At 49.6% G+C, this 27,262-nt stretch overlaps 1 protein-coding gene across 9 annotated transcripts; it reads left to right on the top strand.

Annotated features, from left to right (window-relative positions):
• Positions 1-899: 899 nt before the first annotated feature.
• On the top strand, positions 900-27,055 carry Ppcdc (phosphopantothenoylcysteine decarboxylase). Of its 9 annotated transcripts, XM_029481747.1 has the most exons (8): positions 942-969; positions 2,862-3,012; positions 3,527-3,592; positions 5,941-6,123; positions 19,739-19,834; positions 20,670-20,798; positions 25,777-25,945; positions 26,311-27,055. In XM_029481747.1, the coding sequence occupies exons 4-8, from the start codon at positions 5,989-5,991 to the stop codon at positions 26,394-26,396; spliced, it is 615 nt and encodes a 204-aa protein (XP_029337607.1). In that variant the 5' UTR covers positions 942-969; positions 2,862-3,012; positions 3,527-3,592; positions 5,941-5,988; the 3' UTR covers positions 26,397-27,055. The 9 variants fall into 9 exon arrangements, 7 of the variants coding, with proteins under 7 accessions (XP_021027668.1, XP_029337609.1, XP_021027667.1 ...); XR_003837593.1 differs by lacking the exon at positions 2,862-3,012 and having other exon boundaries at positions 900-960; positions 25,559-25,945; XM_021172009.1 differs by lacking the exon at positions 2,862-3,012 and having other exon boundaries at positions 900-960.
• The last annotated feature ends 207 nt before the right edge of the window (positions 27,056-27,262 follow it).

Genomic DNA, 27,262 nt, shown 5'->3' with positions numbered 1-27,262 from the left:
GCTGGCTTACAAGTTCAGAGGCTCAGTCCAGTATCGTCAAGGCGGGAAGCATGGCAGCATCCAAGCAGTCATGGTGCTACAGAAGCTGAGAGTTCTATAACTTATTCCAAAGGCAGTCAAGAGAAGACTGGCCTCAGGTAGCTAGGAAGATCTCTTTGCCCACCCCCACAGTGACATACTTCCTCCAACAAGGCCACACCCACTCCAACAAGGCCATACTTCCTAATTGTTCCTAATCCCCTGGGCCAAGCATATTCAAACCACAATAGCCCTTAGTGTTAGGACTAGAAGACTGGCCTTCCTCAGCACCCATAGTGGGTCTCTTGAAGCTGATTGAGTGGGCTCAATGAACATGTAAATTCTTGAAACTTCTGATTGCTGCAGGGTAATGACTACAATGATTCGAATATGCCTAGGCTTTGCCAAAGGTGTGCTAAGAATGTTGTCTAGATCCTCTGTGATGGTCATCCCTCAAGATTCCCCTCAAGTAGCAATGGGTACGGTAGCACACCCCTTTAATCCCAGCACTTAAGAGGCAGAAGCTGGCAGATTTCTAAGTTTCAGATATGCCAGAGTTATTGAAAGAGAGAGAGAGAGAGAGAGAGAGAGAGAGAGAGAGAAGAGAAGAGAAGAGAAGAGAAGAGAAGAGAAGAGAAGAGAAGAGAAGAGAAGAGAAGAGAAGAGAAGAGAAGAGAAGAGAAGAGAAGAGAAGAGAAGAGAAGAGAAGAGAAGAGAAGAGAAGAAAGAAAAGATTGTTCAAAGTGACCCTTTCAATGTCGCGGCTCCCCTGCCTAATGTGGCTTAAGCCATGCACAGGGAGCCCCAATGACTACAACTCCCAGAAGCCACAGAAATAGACCACGACTCCCAGAAGGCCATGCGATCACTCGCTTTCTCAGGAGTCATTTAGAGCCGGAAAGGCGCCTAGATACCGCGATACTTGCGGGTATCCTGGAGCTGGTGAGCAGTGTAAGGGGCGGGAAAGCTATGTCGGTGGTGCCGCGGGGTGGGGCGGTGGGAGAAGCTCCTCTGGCCGCTGTGGGTCCGCGTGAAGGTCCATGTGTAATGTGTCTGATGTGGGGCTATAGGTGTGACTCCAGTCTCAGAATTGGGGGCAATGCAGCTGCACCGGTGCCCGCAGACATTATGCTCTATCCTTGACCAGAGTTAAATCTAGTTTAAAAGACGGCGCTGTTAGGACACCCACACTTGACGCTTACCTTTGAAAAATTGCAGCATAAGGTGCCCCCCTCCCAAAGATTTAGGACCGTCCCGAAATGCAAACCTTTTTTTTTTTTTTTAAATTACGTTTATTTTGTAAGAGGGGTGGCTGTCACAGCGTGCGTGTGGAGGTCATAGGACGACCTGCAGGACTCAGTTCTACCCTATAAGTCCCGCCCTCATTCAGGTCCTCAGGCTTGTCTGCAAGCTGCCTTGCTGAGCCAACGTGCCTCAAATTGTATTTTATAATCATAAACGAGAGAAAGGAGAACGCTGGCAGTATTTAGATGCTTAAACCCTAAACTTGCCGAGTGGCATTTCAAATTAGAGTTAGAGCAGTTTTTGTCAGAAAAAAAAAAAAAATGTCACCGTCACCGACGTTTGGAATATTGGAAGCCAGAACTAGATAGTGCGCAGGAGATTCCCAGCTTCAGGAAGTGATGCGTGCTTGGGAGCTGGGGTCTTTTGCTTCTCTCTAGCAGCTGGGAACCAGCAGGGCTGTGATGTATCTTCCTGGCACGTGTCCTCAAGAGGTGTACAGATGAAACTGCAGTGACTTTAGAGGCAAACATGCCTACTTCCGGTTTGAAACATCCATTAGAAAGCCAAGCCTTTTGACTGCACCCAGCATTCCTTAGGTGCAGTGTGGCCACACTTTTCTTGGCTACATTCTTGCCCATTCTGTTACTGGTAGCATACATGGAAATTTTATACTTTGCCCTTGATTAAAATGAGAGAATTATATTCTCACACAGAGGCCTCTCTCTGCTGTGTATGTGTTCTCTCAGTGTCTCTCTTAAATTTTTCCCTACACCCTACCACCCCCTCCCCATTCTTTTCTCTTTCCCTCCCTTTCCTCCCTCCCCCTCCCTCTCAGGGTCTCACTGTGTAGCCCTAACTAGTACAGGACTTATCTTCGAATCTCAACTCCTAGAAATCTGTTTGTTTCTGCATTCCAAGTGCTGGGATTAAAGGCATGTGCCACCAAACCCTACTTTTTCTTGAAATATACATAAGACTAAGTGTAAGTTCTGTGGTTATAATAAAGGTCAAGTAAAAATATGAAAAAAATTTGTTCCCTGCATATGCAGCTTAGAATATAAGACTGGTCTAGGTAGCCAGCACATCAAGTGTATTCCTTGTATCTGTACCTCAGTCTATGAGGGTGGGAAGAAAAATTAATCTGAAGTCCAAGGATGGCCAAGAGTGACTCAAGCTCGACTCTGGAGGTTGAAAGGGAACATTGAACCATGTGATAAAATAAGCTTGTTTTTTGTTTTTTTCTTGGAAGGGTCAGTAGTGGTGGGAGAGAATCAGATATTATAATGTTCAGATACTATAATGCTGGACGCTTCTGGACCAGCATGATAAGTCAGGGAATGCAAACATGTACAGCCTTATCTTGGTCTGAACCAGTGGGCTCTGTGGTTAAGATGGAGGGTGGTCCACCATCTTAACTGTCTCCCGGAGCGAAAGGAAGTGTGCTGCAAAATCTGTGCTCTGAAGCATCAGAAGGGGCGTTGTTGACCAGCGAGGAAGAGGCACAGATAGGGACTGTTTCTACGTGTGTAAAACTTTCTCTCTCGCTACTGTGTTTTGGAAGTTATACATAAGCAGAGGATCTTTGTGTCTCTCTGAAGGAGAGAGAACGCTAAGATTTCTGGCAGTGCTTTACCTGCACGGCTGGCTGCCCTCATCCCTGAGCTTAGGAACCACAACCTTTCAGCCACAACTCGCTGCCTGCTTGTCCACTCTTCTCTGCTGTTCCTGTGAGTGACAGGAACCCAGGAGGTAAGGTACTGCTTCTAGTCATCCTGATTGTGTTAATAAATAAAACATTTAAAAGTCAAAAGGCTTTAGTGGGAACTGGATGGAGAAGAAGACTAAACTGGCTGGAATTTGATCTTAGCAAACAACCTTTTGCTACCGGCCACCTTTCCTGGGACTCAGGGTGAACAGATCGACCTTGCTTGCAAATGTGGGCTAAATAATCTGGTTTCTATCCTCTCTCTGTGTCTCTCTGGGTATCTCTCTGTGTGTGTCTGTCTCTGTCTCTCTATCTCTTTCTATCTCCCCCCCAACCCCTTCGCCAAGAAGAATGGTTTTGGTCCTGAGCAAAGCTTGGGCCTCAGAACAAATGATGTTTCTTGGGTCACAGAACATTGTGCCTTCTGTGGAGAACAGCAGAGTGAGCAGTAGAGTCCCGCCTCCAGTTTAGCCGACAGCTTTCTGTAACATGACTCTTAGGAATGCTATCTTTTTGAGGTCCAGGGACTGCACATGAAATCGTGCGTCTTTTTTACAGGACTCTCCTGTTCTTGCAACATTTGACTGAAGAAGGACAACAGTGTCGAGGTTTGAGGACTGACAGGTAAGTTTTCCTGGAGATTCAAAACTGCTTTTCAACAAGCATTGGGGCTCAAAGTCTGAGGCAGGGAGATTTCTGTAAGTTTGAGGGCAGTCGAGTCTACAAAGTGAGTTCCAGGACAGCCAGTGGTCTGTTACACAGAGAAACCTGTCTTGGAAAACCAAACCAAAAAGAGAAAAATAAAGTGGATGTGCTTCTTATGGAGCTGGAGAGATGGCTTCTGTTCTGCTCTCACAGAGAACCCAAGTTCTGTTCCTGTCTCTGTGTGTACACCGAGTCACGTAGCTCACAACTACCCAGTACTCCAACTTCAAGGTGACTGGATGCCTCTGGCCTCAGAGCACCTACATTCAAGTGCACATACTCACATGTACACACATAATTTAAAATAATTAAACAATAACAAAATGCAGACCTGTCTCTCACCTACTAATGATGAAGTCTGGGAGAAGCTGGTAGTAGGTCCAGCTACTGGACAGCAACTGACTTTGTCAGTTGTTAACAGTGCTCCCCAAACTTTGGGTTGGCTCATGTCTCTTAACAAGCCTGGTCCTGATTACAGCTCTTTATTGTAGCAAGGATTCAGTATTGGTGGTGGGGCTTGGGTAGAGAGAAGGCGCGGTGGTTAAGAGAGCTTTCTCTTGTAGAGGATCTCCGTTCAATTTTTTTAGACCCATGTGGCAGGTCATAACCACCTATAACTCCAATTCCAGAGGACCCGACACCCTTTTCTGGCCTCTTTGGGCACTTTTCACAAGTGATGCACAGACATACATACAGTCAGAATACCCACACACGAGACATACATGCAGTCAACCGTCAGACAGACATAAACAGTGCACACACACATGAATAGTGAATATATAAAGTAGATCTTTAAAAAGTGCTGGCAAGGTGAACTTTACCGGTGGGAGTTGTGCCTAGGGAGCTAATCTGTGCTTAACCCTTTGAGATGGGTACCTGGAATCACTTCAGCTCTAATGGATATATGCCTAAAGGTTACAGGCAAATGCAGAGAGGCCCCCTGTGGTTACCCAGGCATGGAGGGAGCTGGAGCTACTGGGTTTTCCTCCCATGGCTGACCTTGACCTTTCATAGAAAGAGCCACTTACCACCATCTTTTGCATTGACTCAGGCTACACTGGATGAGGCTTCAGAAATCAACTATTCCGTGTCTTTCATATAAGTAAAGGGTTTGGGGGAGGGAATGGTCCTGACCCAAGATCACACACCAGGTCAGGAGTACAGCCTTGGACAGGACCCGGGACTCTTGCTTCCCAGGGCAGGTACAGTGTACTGTTTATTCATCTAGCAGATAATCAGGGCTGTGATGGTGAGGGAAGGGGTGGGTAGTGGTTAATCTGGTCATCCTTAGGGAGATTGTTGGTAGAGGAAGAAGCAAAGGCAAGGGAACCTGACGTCTAAACCATGAAAGATCATTGAAAAGGTTCCGTGGAGAAAAGGGCCATCTCAACCCATCCACAGAGTCCGTAAAAGCAGCAGTGCTGTCTTCCACACTTCTCTGCTCAGGATTTGGTCCTCAGTGACTGTGGCTGATGGAGTGAGGTGTGCTGGCCCAGCCTCCAGGGTAGAGGTTCTAATGTGAGCATCACCTGGAGGAGGAACCCAGTCAGCTGCTCCTGTGGAGTGGCCCACTGCATTGTATTTGACTCTTAGAAGTCAGTTTGTGTTTTGGAGCTCAGCCTGGTGCACAAAGATGGGACAGATGCATCCTCCTTGCCTGTGGTTACAATCCACTGGCATCCTAGTACCTCGTCCTCTCTGTCTGCTTCACCAGCCAGCCAGGCACCATCCCAGTAACTCCCCGGTCTCCACCACTAACCGTGGCCCTCTCACACATCACCAGCACCAACATTACTTTCTCACAACAAAGCACCAGGTTCTCACCTCCCTTGATATTCTGGCCCAGATCTGAGGGACCATGAAGCCCGGCTGGTCCCTCCTTCCTCTCTTCCGGACTCTTCAGCGTCTCTCATAACCGACACCGTGTTCTCTGCCATGCCATTCTCCTTCAGACCTCTGCACTTTGCAGGGTTATTCCATTTGAAGTCATTTCTTCTTGCCTGAAAAAGTGCTCATCCTTCAGACTCAGCCTGAATGGTACCTTTATGTGACATGGTCTCTGAGACAGTCCCTGGGCAGCCATGGCATAGGTATGGCTCTTAGAGCAGTGTATAGAGAGGAGGCCTGACTTGGTCATCACACTGCGTGCTCCCAGAAGCTGGGACTTTTAAAGCCCACAGCAACTCCGGCATCTAGATGGCCTAGGGCATGCCACATGCCCCTTGTTCTGTGACTGAATGAAGAGGATGCCCTTGCTTCTGTTTTAGATTCTAGACCCAGGCTTCCTCAGCCCCTAGAAAGCCACCAGACCCCACATGGAACCAAAGGCCCCATGCCCAGCTGCCGTCCCCTCAGAGGAGAGGAAGTTCCGTGTTCTTGTGGGCGTCACTGGAAGCGTGGCCGCTCTGAAGCTGCCTCTCCTGGTATCTAAGCTTTTGGACATTCCTGGGGTGAGTATAGTGAGTGCAGTGGTTTCTGGCACTAAGGAGTCCTGCGTCTGGGGCCAACTCATTTCTGCAGGGCATGGGATTTTTTACCCCCCTTAATCCTGGTATGTATAAAAGGAGATCCTCTGTGTGTGCTGGTGAGTGAGGCACACAGGAGATAGACTAAGATAAGATAAACAGAAGCTAGATTTAGTGAGATGGTATAGGCAGGGTGTGACCCCACACACTGATCCTGAGGGTCCTTGACAGCCTGTGATCTGAAGGGCAGAAGGGTCTCAACACTCCATGCTCCCCCCGCTCCCACTCTCGTTCCTCCGTGAACTCTGAGGCTCAGCTCTCTCTCCTTGTTAGGTACTTTGCTTGTTTCAAACACACCGAAAGCCCCAGGGGCTGCTCACTGCTTGTACCTCTTGTTTCAAACCTAATTCCTTCCAGTGTTCTTAGATACTCCAGAAGCCACTCCTGTGTGGTGGGATGGGAGATTTTTTTTTTTTTTTCACCCTCTGTTCTTGACCAGGCCACCTCAACTTTGACTAATTTTATATATGAGGATGCAGGAGCAGAAATTCCAAGACTGAAATATAACCAGCTCCAGCAGGTAGATGCTTCAGAATCCTCTGTGGGTCTCCTGCTGTTCCTGTGTTCCATCCAATGTCCATTGCTGTGGGTTGGCTCCTGCATCTAACTGCTCCTTCTCTTCACTTTTCAAATCTGTACAAACCTTCCACTCACACACACCTTCCCTGCCTATCCCAGCCTGGGTGGTTTTATTTCCGTTTAAACTCATTTGACATAGTCCAGAGGCTGCGTCGGTCACTCTTGTGTTAGTTAATCTAGCACAAGTTTTGTGGGAGCACACATTAAGACACAGCCTAAGTTGCTTTTCCTTCCTTGTGTCTGAATAGCCCCTGAGGTGGGGCCACCTAGGCGGCTGTATCCTGCATGCCCAACAGAGGGCGCTTCTCTCACACAGATGACTGCTGTGGGTCCTTCCAGTCTGGGACTGGAAAGGCTTGTTTCTTTTCTTTCTATAAACTTCTACTGAGAATGTACCTCCTCTCTCTAAGTCCCTCCCTGCCCGCAGGCTAAAATAAGTGATGAAGATGCCAACCGTGCCACAGTCAGGAGAAGGGAGACTCTCATGGCCGCCCTCTGCTTCATGTGCCCCAGAGCTGTTGGCAGAAGCTGATCAGATAGAGCCTGGAGGGCAGAAGGCCTGGAAAGGGGTTTTGACGTTGCCACTGCCCCCTGGGGAGAGAGTCTCTCAAACAGTTGGTTTTCCCATAGCCCCAGAGCAAGTGAGTTTCCGGGTAGGAGGATGGGGGTAGGGAGTCCTATCCCAGGACACAGATGGGCAGCCTCAGAGCACAAGGGAATGGCAACACCACCACTTCCTCCCAGCCCACGCATGTGTGGGGGTGTGAGGAAAGGACTGCCTGCAGGGTAGTGGCTCCTCCTACCCCAGGCTTTTTTAGCCTGGGCCCCTGGGAGGGAGGACAGGCTGTGTCTGGAACAGGCCTTGGCCCGTTCTTTCTCTGGCTAGGGTTGGAGTCCAAGTGAGGCAGCCAGAGGGCACTGACCTGTGGAGGCCTCTCCTTCCCTTGACTCTGGAGAGCTGGCCTTTCTTGTTTCCAAGTAGGGATGATTCCTCCTGCCCATCCCCCAGGTGTGGAGATGGAGGGCAGATGGCACAGTTAGACAGCAACTTGGCACAGGGCTTGGCACGTGGGAGCACTTAACAGGGCATGTTTCCTGCCTGGCACTTTTCTTCTGCTATATGTAAGGGCCTCTGGGCCAGCACGCAGCTTGAGGTATTGAGACTGCTGAAACACCAGCACAGGAGAAGCAACTGGAATGACAGCCTTTGTATTTGTGAGGGTCCCCAGGCCCTCATTCTGCAGGTCGGCAGCTAGCTGAACCAAGCTTTGTCCTGTAGGGCTCCGAGGTGTTGTAATGCCCTGTGGGCGTGGCCTGTAACTTCTCTGATGGACACTTCTCTCCCTTCTCCGAACTCCTCCCTTCAGTTCCTCCCCTGGGGGACTGGACTTCCCAATGCCCCTTTTATATCAGGGTCTTGGTCCCTTGGAGCAGTCACCCTCAGCTCTTTGCTGGGGCAATCATTCATGTGAACAAGGTTTTCCCCAGTTCACTTGAGGACAGTCAGCTTATGAATGGGCAGTAAGCACCTGGGCGTGGGTTGTGGGTAGCTGGCCATTCTACACACATACACCTGGTATGGCAGCATGTGTGGGTGTCCTGGGAGAGCCACAGACCTGGAGGCTGTGCCATCACACCACAGGTAGGCCAGAGAGATCAGAGTGAGGCGGGGATAAGTGCTGGCCTTAGCTGATGACCGTATACATAAATAGGTGAGGGAAGTCACCTGCAGAAGAGTCCAGGAGCCTTTTTGTGAGGCAGAGGAGTGTGCCTACAGGACGGGGAAGGACAGCTCTTACTGTAACCCACCTGTAAGCCAAGCATTAGAACCAGGGGGCAGGAGGGTGAGAATTTAAGGGTCAGCCTCAGCAGCAGGAGTAGAAATGTGGCTCTGGTGGTTGACTGTGTGCTGCTAGGGACAGAGTCCTGGAAATTGTGATCTCCAGCCCACATCAAACCAAGTGTGCTAGTGCAAGCCTGTAGTCCTAGCACAGGGGAGACAGAAGCAGGTGACTTGTCAGTTCAAGGCCATCCTCAGCTACATATCCAGTGTAAGGCCACCAGTCTTGAAAACAAACATAGAGGCATAGAGGTTTCCCAACCCTGGGACTCTGAGCAAGTTTACTTCTGTTTTTGTTTCCTTTCTCAGCCTTAGTTATGCATGCAGTGAAGAGGAGGCAGGTGGACAAGGGGTCTCTCCTGAGCATCTCTTTGACACTGGTGTTAGAAGATTCTAGATGTGACGGCAAAAGGGACCAGGACAGAGGTCACCCAGGAGGATGTTTTGCAAACCTTTAATTGTCATGTACTTGGACAGTAATGTCATCCAGGTTGTCAACTCAGATTTTACACCTTGGTGGGAAGTCTGGCTTGAACCTTTCAGACCAGTGTGGTGGAAACAAGACAGACACCATAGTTGCTTTTCAGGGCAAGTGGGAGCAGGACTGACCACCAAAGGAAAATTCCCCCCCAGCCCCCAGAAGGAGTTATGTTTGGTAGTCCTTGGGTTTATAAGAAAGATAAGTTTCTAGCATATCTATCAAGACACTTGGGGCTGAAAACGATAAAGGAGGACCTTGCTCATAGGTATATGAAATAAATTCTGCCTCTCCAGACAGCTTGTCAATATACAGAAAAAGTGTAAACGCTCAATAGCCTTCACTTCACTCACAGAGTTAAATCCCGTGGTTGCAAAAGCTCACCCGAGTATGAGGATGCCCATTGTAGTAAGTATTGTTGATGATTTCAAAACAAAACTGAAAACAAGCTGAAAGCTCTGTGCACAGCTCTGGCACGCCCATGGGGCAGCCTCCATGGGTTCTTGTAGTGGTTTGGAACTGCAAGATGGCTTGAAGTGATGGCTTCCTACTGCTGTGGAGCACTCCGCAGGATGTTACCAAAGGGCAGGTCACAGTCCGTGCCCCAGGAAGCCATCCTCAGCAAGATTACAACAACAAGACGTAACAGTGAAAAGTGGAAAAGATTTATTCAGTCTGGCCATACTGGGAAGGGGGTAAAGCGATCCCTTTCCCTCCAAATCTGCCTTCAGGGCCTCGAAGTGAGATTTCTATTTAAATAGAGGACCCTAGATTTGCATATCTAAGCAGTCCCAGCTGAAGTGCAGCCTGTGCACAATTGATTCTTCTGTGTGGTAGTCTAAGCAGGGTCCCTTTCCCCCTGACTAGCCCAGGCTTTAAGGTTTCTCTTCTCCCAGCATGAGGCTCCTGGGGGAGTTCAATCACTTGGGGGTCTACTGTTTGAGCAGTTTGATAGCCAAATAATATCTCTTCAAAATATCTTACTTCGTGCCAGGCCGGGTAGGGGGCTAGAAGTGAAGTAAACCATAGAGCAATGGGAGCGTCCACAGGTCGTCTGGGCCTTAGTGCAGATGGGAGCGTTCACAGGCCGTCTGGGCCTTAGCCTCTTTTTGTATAACCTGCAACTAAGAATGGTTTTTAAATGCTTTGCCTTTTTTTTTCCCCAGTGCTAAGAATCAACCCCGCAATGGTCTCATGTATGCTAGATGAACAACCCCCTACTAAACTGCATCTCAAGCCTCAGTTTTTACATTTTAAAATAGTTAATCAAAAGTAGCTTTTAAAAGTGGTATTTTATGGCTTATAAAACTGTCAGGGATGGTGGCACATGCCCTTAATCCCAGCATTTGGTAGGCAGAGGCAGTTAGATCTCTGTGAGTTCAAGGACAGCCTAGTCTATATAGTAAGATCCAGGCCAGCTAGGGTTACATAGTGAGATTCAGTCCACACACAAACAATCAAACATGCCAGGAATGGGCTGGGAATGTGGCTCAGTTGGTCAGGGACTAGCCTACCATGCTCAGGTCCAGCTTCAACCCCTAGCTTCAACCCACATAATCCCGGCAGGTTCCTGTAATCTCAGCACTCCGGAAGCAGAGGCAGGAGGATCTGAGGTGCAAGGTCGTTTTCAGCTACATAGCAAGTTTGAGGCCAGCCTGGGCTACATGAACCTTGCAGAAGGCTATGGAGAGGTGGTGAAGAACCAGCCTGTTCCATCTTACTCCTAAAAACCATTTTATAGTAAAGACAAACTAGGCTCAGTCCTGTTTATGATTAAATCTGTACCTCAAGCATTAGGCTAGGCCCCACCTGTAACCTTCACTACAAATGGTTCTATACTGCCTGTTCCAGGAATGGCAATCATGTCTTTGTTTCAAAAAGTTAATAACCATCTTGGACCCTACCTTTGTTTCTAAAGGTTGTTATGGTTGCCTTGTTATGATTACCTGTTGTTATGTTCCTCTTGCAACTGTGTCTTTCAGGAACCCGTGCAAGACCAACTTGTTATGGCTATGTCCTGTTCCTGAAACCTTGCCTATTTTGCCCTCCAAATCCCCCATTTGTAAACCCCCTACCCTAGAACTATAAAAACCTCATCTTCCTCACCTCCGATGCTGACCTCTCGAACCTGCCTTAAGGGAGGCAAGCAGGCAGCCTGTGTACACGAATCAAAAAACTTGCTTTAATTAATTGCTTGCTTTAATTAATTTGGCCATGAGGATTTGGGTCAGTTGTCTTTCTTTTCCTAGCTTTGGGATTAGCAATGGCTCAGAGACTTCGAGCACACACTGCTTTCCCAGAGGACCTGAGTTTGTTCCTAGCCCCCATGTTGGGTGACTCACAACTGCCTGTAACTCCATTTCCTGGAGATCAGCTCAGCCTTCTGTGACTTCCCACACTTACATGTATTGTGATTGTGTGCGCAGGGTCCTTTGGAGGTGGTTGTGGAGGGAGATGGACTTCATTTTGTGTCAGGGTTCTCTATTGCATGTCCCAGCCAAGAGGCCCCATGCTAAAGCTTTGATGTGTTGTCTCGCCACAGGATAAATGCATGGCAGATGGGGTTTGGGTACTGTTCCCCATACTCGCAGGCATTAGAATACTTGGTCCCAGTTGGTGGCGCTGTTTGGGCAATTTAGGGGGCGTGGTCTTGCTGGAGGAAATATGTCACTGGGGCAGGCTTTGAGAATTCAAAAGATCCCTGTCATTCTCCATTTGTTACCTCTGGTTCTTGCTTGTGATTTAAGATGTGAGCTCTCAGTTCCTCCTGCTGCTATGCCTGCTGGTGGCTCCTCTATAGTAATGGTGAGGGACTCTTACCAGCTGGAGGAACCAGCAGCCCCAATAAACCCTTCCTTCTCTAAGTTGATTTGGTCATAGTGGTTTATCACAGCCATAGATTAAGTAACTGATGCAGGGGGGTCTTTCCTCTTTAAAGTCTTTTGCTCCTGTGGGAACATTATCACATGCAGGCTAGAGACACCCCTCTCTGCCTGTGCTGAGACTTCCAAGCAGTGGACAGAGCTGGTTCCATGGTTACCATGAGTTCTTCCTGGTTAATGTTTTGAGTTCATGGTTCTCTACTAGAGCAGTCATGTCTCTAGGGACCCCAGAACAATGTGCAGAGACAAGTCTCAGTTACTAGGAGAGAGCAGGGATGGAGGCCATGGGATTGTCTCACACCGTGACTGTGAAGGATGTCTACATAGGTTTCTTTGTTCTCTGCCATAGCCTGGACCAGACTAGGGCCCTAAAGTAGAGGCATCACTGAGAATTCTGTTTCCATTGCCCTCTCCCCTCCCCCATCTTTCCAGAGCCCAGATTCCAGATTCAGCAGAGAAAAGGAAACCAGCCTCGTGAACTGGTTTCAGGAAGGAATCTCTATAAATGCTAGACACAATGCAGACAGCTTATGCAATCATGTCTGGCCAGGCTTCAGTCACATCGCACAAAGAAGTACCAGTTAAAAATACTTGATACAAAACCTAATCTTCAGAGGGGATCTCGGTAGGGGACCAAGCACAGAGCTGACTCTCAGGAGTTATGCAGTGTGGGGGAGATTTAATGCACAGCTTTATTCCACCAGGACCCACAAGGATTTCAGAGAAAGCATGGGGTGGGGGTGGGGGTGGGGGCGGCGGCTTCTGCCTTCAGGACGTTTTCTGCCCTGCCAGAACGCCTTAGCATTTATTGCCTGATGTGAATGAATGAATGAATGAATGAATGGTGTATAGTGTGGTGTGTGTGTGTGTGTGTGTGTGTGTGTGTGTGTGTACGTGTACGTGTACGTGTGTACATGCACAAGTGTGCACGTGTGTGTGCATGTGCTGATCCAGGACCCCCCAACCCTTGGCACTCAGGACCTTTTCGCTAAGTGAATGAAGATGAAAGAACAAACCCTACAGGGCTGATGAGTCAGATGAAGTGGCATCTCTTTAAAACCAGAAAAACTAGCCTGGGCTTGCCTGTTAGCACTGGGGGTGGGGGAGGGCATAGGGAAGTCCTGCCTATCAGTTATGCTCCACATTACTCCCTAGTGAATACATTCCCTCAGGAGGTTCCCTAGCAGCGAGGCTGTATACCTTGGGAGGGTAGCCAGAGTATGGACTGGCTAAGAAGTAATGCAAAAATCTTGAAGGAAAGATCTCAAGTAGAGTTGTTGCTTAGGGTAGGAGCCCTAAAGGATGATCCTCTGGATCCAGGCTGACTAGGAGATCCTCTAGAGGTGGCGTGTTTGTGGAAAGGCAACATGAAGGCACTGGGGTATTGAAGGATGTTTGGAGAGGAAAGCAAGTGAGGGGCCAGAGAAAGCCAGGACCCCCTGAGCAAGAACAGTACCAATTTGGGATGTTTCAGAGCTAGCCCTAGGTAGTCTTTCCTTACAGCTGGCAGGAGGCTTTTGAGATTAGAGTGGAGTCCTTTGAACTTCAGAGAGTAGCTTTCCAAGGAGACTTAGAGCGGAGAAAGTATAGACCCACTGTTCACGGATGACTGGGAACTTCTTAGAAACGGGGAGGGGGTGTTGGGGGGGGAAGTCCCTTACCGAAGTGTGTTAAGTCTGGACTGCATGAAACCTTGTCTTAACAACCGCAAAGCAGGTGGCGTGAGGCAGGTGAATCTCTGTGAGTTCCAGGTCAGCCAGGACTGCATAGTCAGAGTGCCTTATTAAAAAAGAAAAGAGAAGAAAAGAAACGTGAGTTCTGTAGGGCTCACTGGGATCAAACATGGTAGGACCAATTTTGTTGTTGTTGTTCTTTTTGGTTTTTTTTCGAGACAGGGTTTCAATGTGTAGCCCTGGCTAACCTGGAACTCACTCTGCAGACCGGGCTGGCCTCGAACTCAGAAATCCACCTGCCTCTGCCTCCCAAATGCTGGGATTAAAGGCATGCGCCACCACGCCCGGCTGGTAGGACCAATTTTATTCATATGTGTGCATATGACTTCAGAAGCTAGAAAAGAGCATCAGGTCCCATAGAGCTGGAGTTACAGACCAGTTGTGAACTGCCATGTGGATGCTTGGAAGCTGAACCTGGATGCTCTGGCACAGCAGCAAGCCATCTCTTCAGCCCTTAAGCTATAACTTAGACTTGAGGCTGTATTTTTGGCTTTAGGTGTTCGGTAAGCACTCGATCTCTTAGCTGAATCGCCTAGTCCTAGAGGAGATCTTCAATGGACATCTTCCTAGACCCCTGGAGATGTGTGTCAGGCTGTTTGTAACCAGTGAAAGATCCTGTTGGGATGCAGCTCAGTTGGTAGAGTACATGCTCAAAGCCCTTTGTCTATCCCCACAACCAGGTAAAATGTGAGAGATGGTATAACTCTATAATACCAGCACTCAGGAAGATTAGAAGTTCAGGGTCATCCTTGGAATTATAGGATGTTCAAGGCCAGCTCGGAATACCTCAGACCCTGTGTCACACGCAAACGAGAAGGGTACAATCCCGATTCTCTTTTATCCCTCTTTCTTTTCTCCTAACACGTGGGCCTTGTGGAAGGTCTCATGTCCTCAACTGACTCAGTATCTTTGGGGGCTTTGGGGGATACTGATGGTGGTACAGGTGGAGAGGAAGCCAGGCAGAATAGCAGAATTAAGATTCTAGGAGCTGCCATAGACCAGGCAGACAGCTGGCTCTGGTAAGTGGGCATTTATGAGAAAACTGAGAGGGATGACATGCCTGATTGCAAGGACGAGGACTTTGCGGAGCTCTTGCTGATTGCCAGCCCCGTATGTACTGGTGGGAGTCGTGGTCGGTGCTCTGTGCCGGTGTGCATCTTCTGAGACAGGGTCTCTGTACCTCAGGCTCCTCCTTTCCCTCTCCTTCCTCTTCTACCCTTCCCGCTTCTTCCCCTGACCCTCTTTTTTTTTCTTTTCTTTCTGTTTTTGAGACAGGGTCTTTCTGTGTGCCATGAGCTAGTCCCAAATTCATGCCCTCCTGCCTCAGCTTTCAGTGCCGAGACTCTAGGTATTGTCACCACACCTAGCTTAATTTAACAGGTTTGTGTTTTTTCTTTTTGTGGTTTTTTTTGCCACCTTTTCCTGTTTTTCCCTTGTGGAGTTTATTAGTCAGATTCCCCTCCCCCCATTAGTCTTCTGATATTTTTTTCATAGTTTTATATTTTTGTTCAAGTATACACCAACTTTGCATTGAGTTAACTCTATTAGGTTTTTTTTTTTTTTTTTTTTTTTTTTTTTTTTGTAAGATGTTTAAGATTGTTTTTTGGCTCTTGTCTCAAGAGTCTCGCTGTATAGACTTGGCTGGTCAGGAACTTACTGAGTACATCAGCCTGGCCTTGATCTCTCAGAGATCCTGTGGCCTCTGCTACCGAAGTACTGGGAGTAAGAACGTGAGCCATCATGCCCAGTGCACTGCATCTTTTTTTAAAATTTTTTGTTGATTCCCAGAGAATTTCACATCACGCACCCCAAACGTCTCCCAGTCCCTTCCTGTCTTCCTCCCACCCATACAGACCCCCACACCCTGCAGAGAAAACAAAACAAGATAGAATAAAAAGAAAATCTTGTCGTGGAAGCTGTGCTGTGTCACAGTGTGTCCCACATCTCCACTTGCAAATGTTCCCTGCAATGAGTCATGAGTCTGCCTTGGGGCCTCTGGCCTCTGCCACACCATCTCTACCAGATCCTCACAGGAACTTCTCCCGGATGTCCTGACATTGCCCGGTGTCATGGAGGTCCTGCAGCTTTGGATCTGCAGGACCAGCCCTTTCACAGGCTCCAGCAGATCATAGATGAACCCTGGGTCTGAGCCTGGGAGGCACCTGATCTGGTCAGCTCGCCAGCTCTCCTGTGCTCAAACCACCAGGGCCAGCCAGCTCTCCAGTATTGCCCTTGCTAGCTCAGCCCATGCCTCAGCCAGTAACGGGCAGGGTCAGCTCTCCTGCTCTCAAGTCCTGGGTGGTGGCTTACCTGTGCCTTTGCCCAGGTGAGGTGCAGGACCCACTCTCCCAAGTGCTGCAGCCAGTGAGCGGCAGGGCCAGCTCTTCCAGGCTCACCTGCACCCACCCCTCCACATAGGGTCTGCTCTACTTTGCTGTCCAGATGAGGTACATTGAATTTCATATTTCTTTATAATTTTAATTTCCAGGAGTTCTTTTTGGTCTCTGAATAGATCTTTAAAAAGTAGCACTATGGAGCTAGAGATGGCTCATCAGTGAAGGCCCTGGCTACTCTTACAAAAGACAGGGGTTCAATTCCTAGCACATGGATAGCTCATAACTGTCTGTAATTCCAGCCCTGGGGTGGGGGTCTGCTTTTCTAGCCTTTGAAGGCACTGCATGCTCATGGTGCTTGGATATACATGCAGGCAAAATACCCATACACATGAAAAGAAATACAGCACTAGGTCAGCATCTGCTGGGTGCATCCCTCAGCTCTGAGCTCTCGCCCTGCATCGTCTTGAGTTTTTGCGTTTAGTTGTTTGATTTTGTTTTCTAACGGAGAGGGTTCTCTTCAAATATCTGATATTCTTTAGCTGCGCCTATTTAGTCGTGAAAAGCTGGGTGCCAAGACTCAGTTGGGAATGAAAGATTCTGTTGGGGGCCTTCAATATTTAGTACCTCACAATTTCTTCCCTGAAAACCCCCTAGTAGTCCAAGGGTGGTTGGGTTTTCCAGAAGGCCCCCACAGGTCTCCTGCCTGTAGACACAGTGTTGCGAGCTTGGTTAGGAATGCCCGTGCCTGGGATTCCTGTAGGTGACCTCTAGCCTAGGGCCGCTTGGCTGCTGGTTGACAGCTCAGAGGGCTGCTGGGCTGGGCTGCTCCTCTGCTCCCTGGGCTGCCTCCCTCCTTTCCTCTGGCGGGCTTGTTCTCATTGACGTTCTGGGTCTTGATCTTTGGTCTTCTAATCTCATCTGCTCATGTTTCCTTCCACTTTAAGCGTGTTGATGGGTCGTAACTGCTGTTGTTCCCTCCTCTGTCCTTCAGAGTTTCACTTACTTTATTGGCCGAAATGTATTATATATTATTATTCTATTTATAGTATTGGATATCAAACAAAGGTTCATGCGAGCTAGGCAAACACTACCACTGAGCAACACTGCCAGCTCTTTTCCTTCTTATTTTGAAACAGAGCTTTACCAAGTCCCCGAGGGGACTTCCTAGCCTCCTGCCTTAGCCTCCTGAAAAGCTGGGTTGTGGGCATGGGCCACTGTACCCAGCTTGAGTGAAAATGTGATTGTTTTTTACATGTTTATTTATTTATCTTGTATGTGTACATGCACCGCATGTATGGAGAGATCAGAGGACGATTTGAGGGAGTCAGTTCACTTTTTCCAGCATTGGATTCCAGGAATTGAACTCATGTCTAGGTTTAGCGTCGAGTGGCTGTACCCACTGAGCAGTCCTGTCAGCCCCGACAATGTGTATTGATGTGCAGGTTATTATGTATTTACATTGATCACATTTGGACTTAATTCTGCCATCTATATTTTTTCCATGTTGGGAATTGAACCCAGGGCCTCTACAATGAGCCTATTCCCTAACTTCTTCTTTTCCCAGCCCCCCTTTTTTCCTTGGACAGTCTCACATATCCCTGGATGGCTTTGAACTAGACTTCACTATTTTGCCAAACGTACCTTGAATTTCTGATCTTGCGTCCACGCCTCCCTAAGTGGAGGGATCACGGGTGTGTGACACCCTGCCTGGTTTTACGCAGTGTGGGGATCAGACTTAGGGCTGAGTGCAAGAGAGACAAGCACTCTACCAACTGAGCTACATCCCCAGTCCCATCTGGTTTTGAGACAGTGTCATTATGTAGCCTGGGCTGGCTTTGAACTCATAGTCCTCCTGCCTCTGCCTTTTGAGTTCTGAGATTGCAGGTATGTGCCACCACGTGTGGCTACCCCTGGCGTTGTATTTAGTTCTTTCTACCGACTCTGTCTTCTCTCTGCTACTTTCCCTTTTCATTCCTTTGTTGTATAGACTGACTTTCCTTCTACTTGGAAAGTTACCTGTGATTGAGTTCATGCGTCATTCTCACAGTGTAACGTATTAAGCCCATACTTGAGCTTTTCATTGTCTTGACCCTTACATGGTCTCCCCTTTCGTCCGTTCTCTCTGCCTTGGTGGGCCCAGGCTGTACTCCATGGCTGGGCTCTGTGGAGGGGCAGGGTAGTCCTGTCCATCTGCCATTGCTCAGAACTGGCAAGGTTGTTCCTGGGTGCCTTAAGAGAGGCCACCTCCGTGAAGGTCTGGTTTAAAGCAGTGGTCCTCACCCTTCCTAACACTGTGCTCCTGAATACAGCTCCTTATGTTGTGGTGACCTCAACCATAAAGTTATTTCCTCTGCTACTTCATAACTGTCATTTTGCTACTGTTATGGATTGTAATGTAAATATCTGATATACAGATGGTCTTAGGTGACCCCTGTGATAGGGATGTTCTATCCTCAAAGGGGTTGGGACCCACAGGATGCACACCACTGGTTTGAAGGCTATCTAAAAACATCCCTAAGGTTTTGGGTACGATTAGGGATGGTAAGTAGGAGACGTGAGGCACAAGGGACAGGTGAAGAATTCTGAAAACTTTAGACCTACGGCTACTCCTCAGCCTTCATCTCTGAGATGTCTGCTTTTCGCCCCAGCTTGGCTCTAAAGAGTTGTGCAGAGCATGGTCCACCCCACCCCACCCCACCCCACTCTGTGTAAGGGAGAAACAGCCAAGGGAAGGGCTGGTGACCTGGCTCTGTGCAGAGAGGCTGCCTCGACCTGAATCACCAAGTTCTTATCAGGCAGCCAAGTGGATGCAGCAGAATTGGAGCTGTCAGGGTTTCTCTAGCGGCCAGGAAACTGAATTTCCTTTCTGAGATCTTCCAATTTATACATTCATTAAAACTTTTTACAGCTGTCCAGGCTACGTGACAGCCCATGGTCAGACACTGTGGCCTTTGCCCACAGCCATGGTTGTCAAATGATTCTTTCTGTCACCCTTGACTGGCCTTCCTCCTTGATGAATGTCCTTCCCTGAGTCAGTGCTTTAACACAGGTTAAACAGCCCCCTCATTTGCGTCAATACTTTTCCAGTGATTGACAGGGTGAAGACACTCATTCTTCCCCACGAGGGCACAGATTTTATTTTCCCAGAGCCTGTCTGCAGCCTGAGGCCCCTTCCCACACCCAGGCCTTGTTTCTGAAAGTAGGTGAGGGGACTCTGCTGTCTCAATGGATTCTGGCACCGTAGGTGTGCACCAGCCGCCAGTGCCTTGTCCCGTAGCAGAGCAAGCTGTTGGCCCAGGACTTGGCCCTGTGAGTCTTCTTGGCCACCCCCCTGCCCCCCCTCTGCTGCCTACAGTAGGCTTGAGTTCCCTTCCATTCTCTGCTGCCACTGCCTCCGGCCTCAACTGCAGAGAGGCAAGAGCCTCTGGTTATATACCCGAGGCCGGAGGTGACTCATCTCTCAGCAGCCCCTTGAACAGGGAAGTGAGATGTGTGCACCTGGCAGGGCCTGACCTTTGAGTGACAGCGGAAGTAGCTGTGTAAACACGAGGTTCATTGCTATGGGGAAGTCCTGGTCAGTGCCAGGCTGTGAGGAGAGCATCCGCCTGTACTGGCCCTCATGTGGCCTCTCCGCCTGTGGGTCTAGTAACGTTTCCCTTTCTTCTTCCTTCTCTCTACTTTCTTGGTGACAGCTGGAAGTCACAGTGGTAACAACAGAGAGAGCCAAACATTTCTACAGCCCTCAGGATGTCCCCGTCACCCTCTACAGTGACGCTGATGAATGGGAGGTCAGTGTGGGCCCATTGCTTTTCTTCCAGCAGGACAGAGCTGTCTTCCCTGCAGCCTATGGCCCTGGCTGCTGGAGCACAGGGCCTGGGCTCAAGTCGGTGGTCAGGGCCATCTGGGTAGAGGCGATGAGGAAAACATCTGTCTAGCTCCTGGCCTGCGGGAGGCCTGTGGTACCGCCTTCCTTAGGCAGAGCTCAGCTTTGGCCCAGTGCCCTGGGTTGTGTCCTTGTACTTATCTGGGCTGATGAAACCACAGAGGCGCTCTGTTCCCACCACCCCCATCCACGTGGCCCTCGGCATCCAGAGTGCCTCACTTCCCACGGCCGCTGGCCATGCCTCTGCCCTCCTGCGGTGGGGTGGGCACCAGTGGAGTTGCCAGGCACAGAGTGTGGGCCTCATAGGGCTGTCCTGCCAGGCCGTTTAAAACATTTCTGGCTGGGCTGCCCTTCTCTCCCTCCCCCTCCCTCTCCATTTCTCACCGCCCCAGAGTTCTTCTACTGGCTTGGACAACCCAAGCATCCGCCTCAAGCAGACAGGCCAGGAGTTCCCTGCCAGATGTCAGTTCTCCTGAAAACCAAACCATAAAGGGAATACGCTGAGAGAGACAAGGAGCGTTTGTTTCCTCAGGCCTGCTTTCTGTCAAGCTGCTGGCTCCGTGGCCGGTGCTCGCCAGCTTCGCTGTGAGAGGGGCTAGGTGGAAGTCCGAGGGAGATGGAGCTGGTTTCCTTGGCTTTTTCAGCTCACTGTACCCAGCCTGTGTATGTGACCACCATCCCCTCCTCATGCACATACTGAGAGGGACTGGATTGGTGACTCCGTTTCTTTTCTCTGGCAGATGTGGAAACGCCGTTCTGACCCAGTTCTCCACATTGACCTGCGGAGGTGGGCTGACCTCATGCTAGTGGCTCCCCTCGATGCCAACACTCTGGGGAAGGTGGCCAGTGGCATCTGTGACAATTTGCTTGTGAGTGATTCCTGGTGTCTGTTCTCTCCAGCCTTGTTCCCAGTCTGCTGAACTGCAGGTTTCACTGTACAAGGAAGTCTGTTACTATGGGAGCAGGTTGTCGAGCATCCCCCCTGTCACTATGGGTGCAGGTTGTTGAGCAGCCTCCCTGTCACTATGAGATACAGGTTTATCGAGCAGCCCTCCCGCCCTCGTCACTATGAGATGTGAGTCTATCGATTAGCGCCCCTGTTACTATAGGATGCAGGTCTATCGAGCAGCCCCCCTGTCACTGTGAGATGCAGGTCTATCGAGCAGCGCCCCTGTTACTATGGGATGCAGGTCTATCAAGCAGCCCCCCTGTTATGGGTGCGGGTCTGTTGAGACCCCTCTGCTCCTGTCTCTTTAGCAAGAAGGTTGAAGATCTGGGTCCAGTGGACCATCTGGCTTTGCTGCTGGTATCTGGGCATGTCTACCTTCTCCTGCCCACAGTGGTCAGCCAGGCGCCCCACCCTCAGCCCTCTGCTCTTCCATCATCCTTCCTCACGGGCCTCCCTCTGCATGCACCTCCATTGAATTCCCTGCCTTTACTGCTTCCCCGTCAGGTCCTCCTTCCCACCAGCATCTAGAAACACACGGGAATCCTCTGAGAAGGGTGTTACTTCCTCATGCGTCTTGCATACTTATTTCTCTGTAGTCATTTTGGCCCCAAAGCTAAGACCCAGTTTTCACATTATCAGGGAAAGCTTGGGGAGAACAAGGAGGGAAAACCGGGTGAGAGGTGATTGCCAGATTGGCTTAGGCCTCTGAGACCTCTTGGGAGCTGCTGCCTTCAAGAGCATCTGTCTTTGTTTCTGTGATAATCCTGGGAAGGTCTTTGGTCACCCTCCCTCTGTTTCTTGACCTTTCACCTCTCATGTTCTGACTGGGGACACAGGGAGTGCTGGCTTTGGAGAGAGGGTTGTAATCACCATGCAGACAGGGGAAAGTTCCATGATGAGCACTGTGGTCTCAGGTGAGCCCAGTAGTCTTTGGAGCCTGCTTGGTGCTAGGCACTAAGTAGGCCTTTAATAATACTGCTTGTATGTGGTAGGAAGTAATTCTCTCTCATAAATATTTTTTGTTTTTGAATTTATGTTTGTTTGTGTGTGCTTGTGTGTAGGCTTGTGTCAGACTTTTGGCAGTCCTCCTGCCTCTGCCTTCTGAATGCTGGCATTACTGGTGTGTGTTACTCAGCTCAGTTTTAGAGTTGAAAATGCTGAAGAAATAAATATTGAAGATGCATCAGCAACTTTAGAATATCACATATGATGGGGGCCCTTCATCTGGGCCCTGTGGCATAAGCCTGTAATCCTGGCAACTTGAGAGGCTGAGGCAGGAGGATCAAAATCTCAAGGCCTGGTGGGCTACAGAATGAATCTCTAAAGAAAGTAAAGAGGGCTGGAGCTATAGCTCAGGGGCAGAGTGCTTGTGTAGTGAGTGGGAAACCCCAGGCTCGCTCATTTCTCAGGATGGCATGTAAAAGAAAAGCGGACACTAGTATCCTTGTTTGCTTATGAGGAGCTCTTCTGGGAAGCTGCTGGTGACCCAAGCATTGTTAGACTAAGAATATAGGATGGAAGGAACACCCTCCCTGATGCTGTGGCCAGGAGCAGACTGGGAAGGACAGGGAAGCAGAGCTGGGTACAGCATGGTCCTCACTGCCCAGTAGAAACCGGAGACAGGGTACTCAGCCGTGCACCCTGCTGCGCTCCCATTGGGAGGTTAGCAGCAGCTGATGTGATAAAACACTCCAACCTCAGAGCTGAACCCCAGCCACTTTCTTAGGCTTCCTCCTTCCCTCTGAAGATGCAGGCCACCCCCCTTGTTGTTGATGTTATTGTTATAGTTATATGCCCTGCCCCTCCCCCATTAGAAACAGTCTCGAGCTGAGTTGGAGAAATGACTCAGAGGTTAAGAGCACTGGGTGCTCTTTCAGAGGACTGGGGTTTGATTCCTAGTACCCACGTGGAGGTTCACAACTGTCTGTAACGTCAGTCTCTAGATCTGGCATCTTCTTTTGGCCTTGGTGGGCACCAGGCACACTTGTGATACACAGACATATATGCAGTCAAGACATGTAAAACAAATATAATGTTATGTAGACCAACTGGCCTGGAAATCCTGATCCCCTCTCTCTTCCTTCCCCAGGGATGGGATTGCAGGCATGGCCTGAGGGCCTGGCTTTTTTTTCTTCCAGGCTGCTTGCTACCTCTATCTTTGAGGTTTTCTTCTTCAGAATTGGCTGGACAGTGGAACATGTTCCCCAAACTAAGCATTTGCCTCAGTTTCCCTTGAAGACAGATGATGCAATCCCTAGTGTTATGGTTTGAGCTGTCGGCACCCTAGGTGGTGTGGCCACCTCCTCCTCAGTAGGTATCTTCTTAGAGACCTGAAGGGAAGCTCAGCCTGCTCCCTCTTTGCAGACAGACAGTTGTCTCCAGCATTGGAAGGATGCTGGAGAGGAGCCTGCTAGACGTTCTTAGTCCTGCTCTCCAGGCCCTGTGCCTGGGGATGGCTGTCTCCGTCTGTTCTGGCCTGGCTTCTATGCTAAGTTGTCAGGTCCAGAAAGAGGGCTCGATGCCCCAGGTTGCCAGTCTGACGCAGCGTAGTCTGTGGACTGGGATCCAGCCGTCTGCCCTGCCTGAGCAGATTCCCAAGGGCCAAGGCTGAGGCACCCAGCATGCTGCCAGCCACTTGGCTGGAGCGGCAGTGCCCTCTTCCCTTCCTACTGCTAGTTGCTTCAGAGGAGCTGTGGTTTGTCCAGGAAACCCTGAGCAGCGAGTCAGACAGTTGGGAAGTAGCCCCGCCGAGGGCAGACAGGTTGGAGTTTGCTGTGGTCAGCACGGTCTGTTTTGAGGGTTCTTAGAGCCCAGCCCCACCCTGTTCCTACACCACTCATCAAGGGTCCTTTCTAGGTTTGCTTATGACTCTGTCAAAGCAGCAGGTAGCACAGAGGCAAGAAGAAATGTGACTGAAAGTGTCCACCCACAGCCAGCTTTTGTCTTCTTGAGAGGAGCTGGTGGGAGACCAATGTGGATGCCTGGGACGAGGCAAGCAACCAGATTCCAGACTGTTTGCTGTCCCAGGACGGGGCACTCGGGACTCAGGACTCTTTCTGAGAAGGGGTGTCATAGTTGCTGTATCCCCGGGAGCTCTCAGGAGGAGGTGGCTGCTATAGTCAGAGCACAGGAAACCTGTGTCTTCGGGAGCAGTCTGTGGCCTCCCAAGCCTGGGCCTGGGGTAATGCAGGAGCCATAGCTGTGGAGCCTGTATTTAGTACCAGGCTCTCAGCTGAGAATGTTGAAAGCATTTGCATTTTTTCTGGGATCTGGGGGTACCCACTGCTGACATCAGCTCTTCTGTCACATTGCCAGTTCAGAGGCCAACCTGGACTATGTGAGATTGTGCCTCAAGAAACTACTACTATACCACACCACCATTAAAAACATTCACATTCTTTTTAATTTAAAAAAATTATTTTATTTTGAAACGGTCTATGTAGCCCTTGGTGGCCTAGAAGTTGCTATGTAAACCAGGCTGGCTTCAAACTGGGAGAGCTGTGTATGCCTCTGCCTCCCTAGGGCTAGGATCAAAGGGGTATGCTACAGTGCCCAACTTTTTCTTTTCTTTTTAAAATGATTTTCATTTATTTGTTTGTTTGTTTGTTTTATTGTATGTGGGTACACTATAGCTGTACAGATGGTTGTGAGCCTTCATGTGATTGTTGGGATTGAATTTTTAGGACCTCTGCTCACTCTGGTCTACCCTGCTCTGGTTGGCCCTTCTTGGCTTGGGTAGTTCCACTTGCTCAGTCCCTGCTCGCTCCAGCCCAAAGATTTCTTTATTATTATGGATAAGTACACTGTAGCTGACTTCAGACGCACCAGAAGAGGGCGTCAGATCTCATTACAGGTGGTTGTGAGCCACCATGTGGTTGTTGGGATTTGAACTCAGGACTTTTGGAAGACCAGTCAGTGCTCTTACCGGCTGAGCCATCTCATCAGCCCCCAGCTTTTTCATAAAATAAAATAAAATAAAATGATAGGGTCCTGGTATGTATTCCAGTCTGACCCTGAACTTGAGATTCTCTTGCCTCAGGCTCCAGAGGGCTGATATTACAGGCGTATGTCACCATACCTAGCATTCAACCATGGTTTGATATCAAGCTTGCATGACTTCAGAGTTCACAATCTGAAGACTCAGAGTTGGAAAATAGTCAGGGAGGGAAGGTCTGAACTGGTCTGCTCTGGTGTGTGACCTGGTGGTATGGTCTGGCTTGGGAGATGGTGAGGCTGTCCAGTCAAAAGGATGGCTGTACAGGTCCCTGTTTGTATCTGTGTGACCTTGGACAACTGTTTATCTCTCAGGGAGCTGCGGCTTGCCCATCTCTGAACAAGGGACAATACCTTCCTTATAGGGCTACAGTAAGGGTTCTTGAGATAACGGATGACGAAGGGTATGACAGTGTGCTGGATGTTTTCATTCTCAGAGTTTAGTTGTAGAACTGTTGCTACCCAGAAGTAGATCTGTTGCTGAGTAGAGCGTGAACAGTCTGGTTCCTAGCTTTCCAGTGAATAGTGAAGCTGGCCTCCTGTCCCCCTGGGATTGCTTCTCTGTCCTTCAGTTGTGAGCCTGTGTGGAGGCTTAGGCTGTTGGGCAGGGAGATTGCATACAGGATGGAGGTCTGTTGGAGGTATCTGGGTCACTGTGGGTGCTGATTGGGTATCTCCTATGTCTAGGACCAAGCCAGAGCCTGAGTGGAAATGATGAGGGATGAAGAGACAGCCCTCCCTCCCAAGGATGCAAGAACAGATCTCTGTAGATGGGTGATACCCCGTCATCCCTAGGCAACAGCTGCTCTGCTGACCATGGCAAGGACAGTAGGGAGGATTTGGGGGGACTGAGAAGGGTTAGTAGGCAGAGCATCAGCATCTCCCCCCACTCCCCTTCTTTATAGACCTGTGTCATCCGGGCCTGGGATCTAAACAAGCCCCTACTCTTCTGCCCCGCCATGAACACTGCCATGTGGGAGCATCCTCTCACCGCACAGCAGGTGGCCCAGCTCAAGGCCTTTGGCTACGTGGAGATTCCCTGTGTGAGCAAGAAGCTGGTGTGTGGAGACCAAGGTAGGCTTCTGTGGTGCAGTGGGTCTCTGGCCCATTGTGACCTTAGACAGAGCTGTTTTCTGAGCTCAGCTCTCTCATCTAGAAATGGATCCTTGTCTCTTAGGATTGCTAGGCTGAATCGAGACAGTATGTGTGAAGTGTCTGGTGGAGCCCCTGGCAATAGAACACTGTTAATGGAGGGACTCCCGGGCCTGTCCTGGGCTGTCTTGGAAGGGATAGATATGGTAGCTCCAGCTCAGGCAGAGCTGGACTTGTGCTTCTCAGCCTTAGGATGTGGGCAGAGTGCACAGGGGAGATCAGCATGGTAGCCACAGGCCAGGTTAGCTCGTCTGGTGCCTCTTAGTCACGGTAAACTTTGCTTCCAGGTCTAGGAGCCATGGCTGAAGTGGAGACCATTGTGGCTAAGGTGCAGGCCGTGCTCTCCCAGCATGGTAGCATCCAGCAGAGTTGACCTGGGATTTCTGCCATGATGCCCCTGCACCAGTGAGTTCAGCCTGAGCTGTTGAAGAAGGATATCGGCACAGTATGAAGAGCTTGTGCTGGTTGACGAGGGGCTAGCCTGAACCTTCTTGGGATTTCCCTTCAGTCTAACCCTCTTCAAGCTACACGGAACCACAGACCCAGGTCCTACCTTCTTTCTACCAAGAGATGCCTGCTTCCTGGAGGCCCTCCCATTTCTTTCTGGGATAGCCCAAATAGACTAGGCAAGCACACTGCTACTGGAAGGGTAATTGAATGACTGAGGGACCTCCTGCCTGGGAATTGCTTTTAGACACACCATTGATGAAGCTGGGCATGGAGGCTCACATCTGTAATCCTAGCACTCAGAAGGCTGAGGCAGGATTGCTACAACTTTGAAGTTGGCTTGGGCTACATAGTGAGCCAGGCCTGTGAGTGTGATAGCAAGAAGAAACACCATAGCTCAAGACCCCTGACATAGCAGGACACAGCAGGCTCCTGGTCGGGCCTGGAAGCTCCCAGTCTTTGGTGCCCAGGTGTCGCACAAAGTCGTGAAGTCTGTGAGGTAGTCAAACTCTTCAGATTTCCCACAGTCTGTACTGAGAGTAGGGGCACGAACAGGTCTGGGAAATAAAGAAAAGTGACCTTTTAGGAGACTCTGGCCTTCTTTATATCCTGTCTGTGACCTCAGAGGTCAGGGTATGGCCATGTGAGACCAGAGAAGGTTCCAGGCTGACGACTGACTAGCACGCCCACATTCCTGTGCAGTCTCAAAGCAGACAGCTCAGATTCAGATCTCAACCCCACCTCTTACCTGCTCCAGACCCAGACCTACCCTCGCTTTCCCATTTGCTGGGT

The sequence above is a fragment of the Mus caroli genome, chromosome 9 (genome assembly GCF_900094665.2).
Source record: "Mus caroli chromosome 9, CAROLI_EIJ_v1.1, whole genome shotgun sequence".
In the NCBI taxonomy this organism is placed as follows: domain Eukaryota; kingdom Metazoa; phylum Chordata; class Mammalia; order Rodentia; family Muridae; genus Mus; species Mus caroli.
This window is presented reverse-complemented; position numbering and strand designations above follow the sequence as displayed.

Coding starts and splice junctions, on each gene's coding strand:
- Ppcdc (XM_021172009.1), top strand. CDS start 5,989: ATGGAACCAAAGGCCCCATGCCCAGCTGCCGTCCCCTCAGAGGAGAGG. Junction 20,799..25,776: donor GCATCTGTGACAATTTGCTT/GTGAGTGATTCC, acceptor CCTTCTTTATAG/ACCTGTGTCATCCGGGCCTG. Junction 25,946..26,310: donor GCTGGTGTGTGGAGACCAAG/GTAGGCTTCTGT, acceptor CTTTGCTTCCAG/GTCTAGGAGCCATGGCTGAA.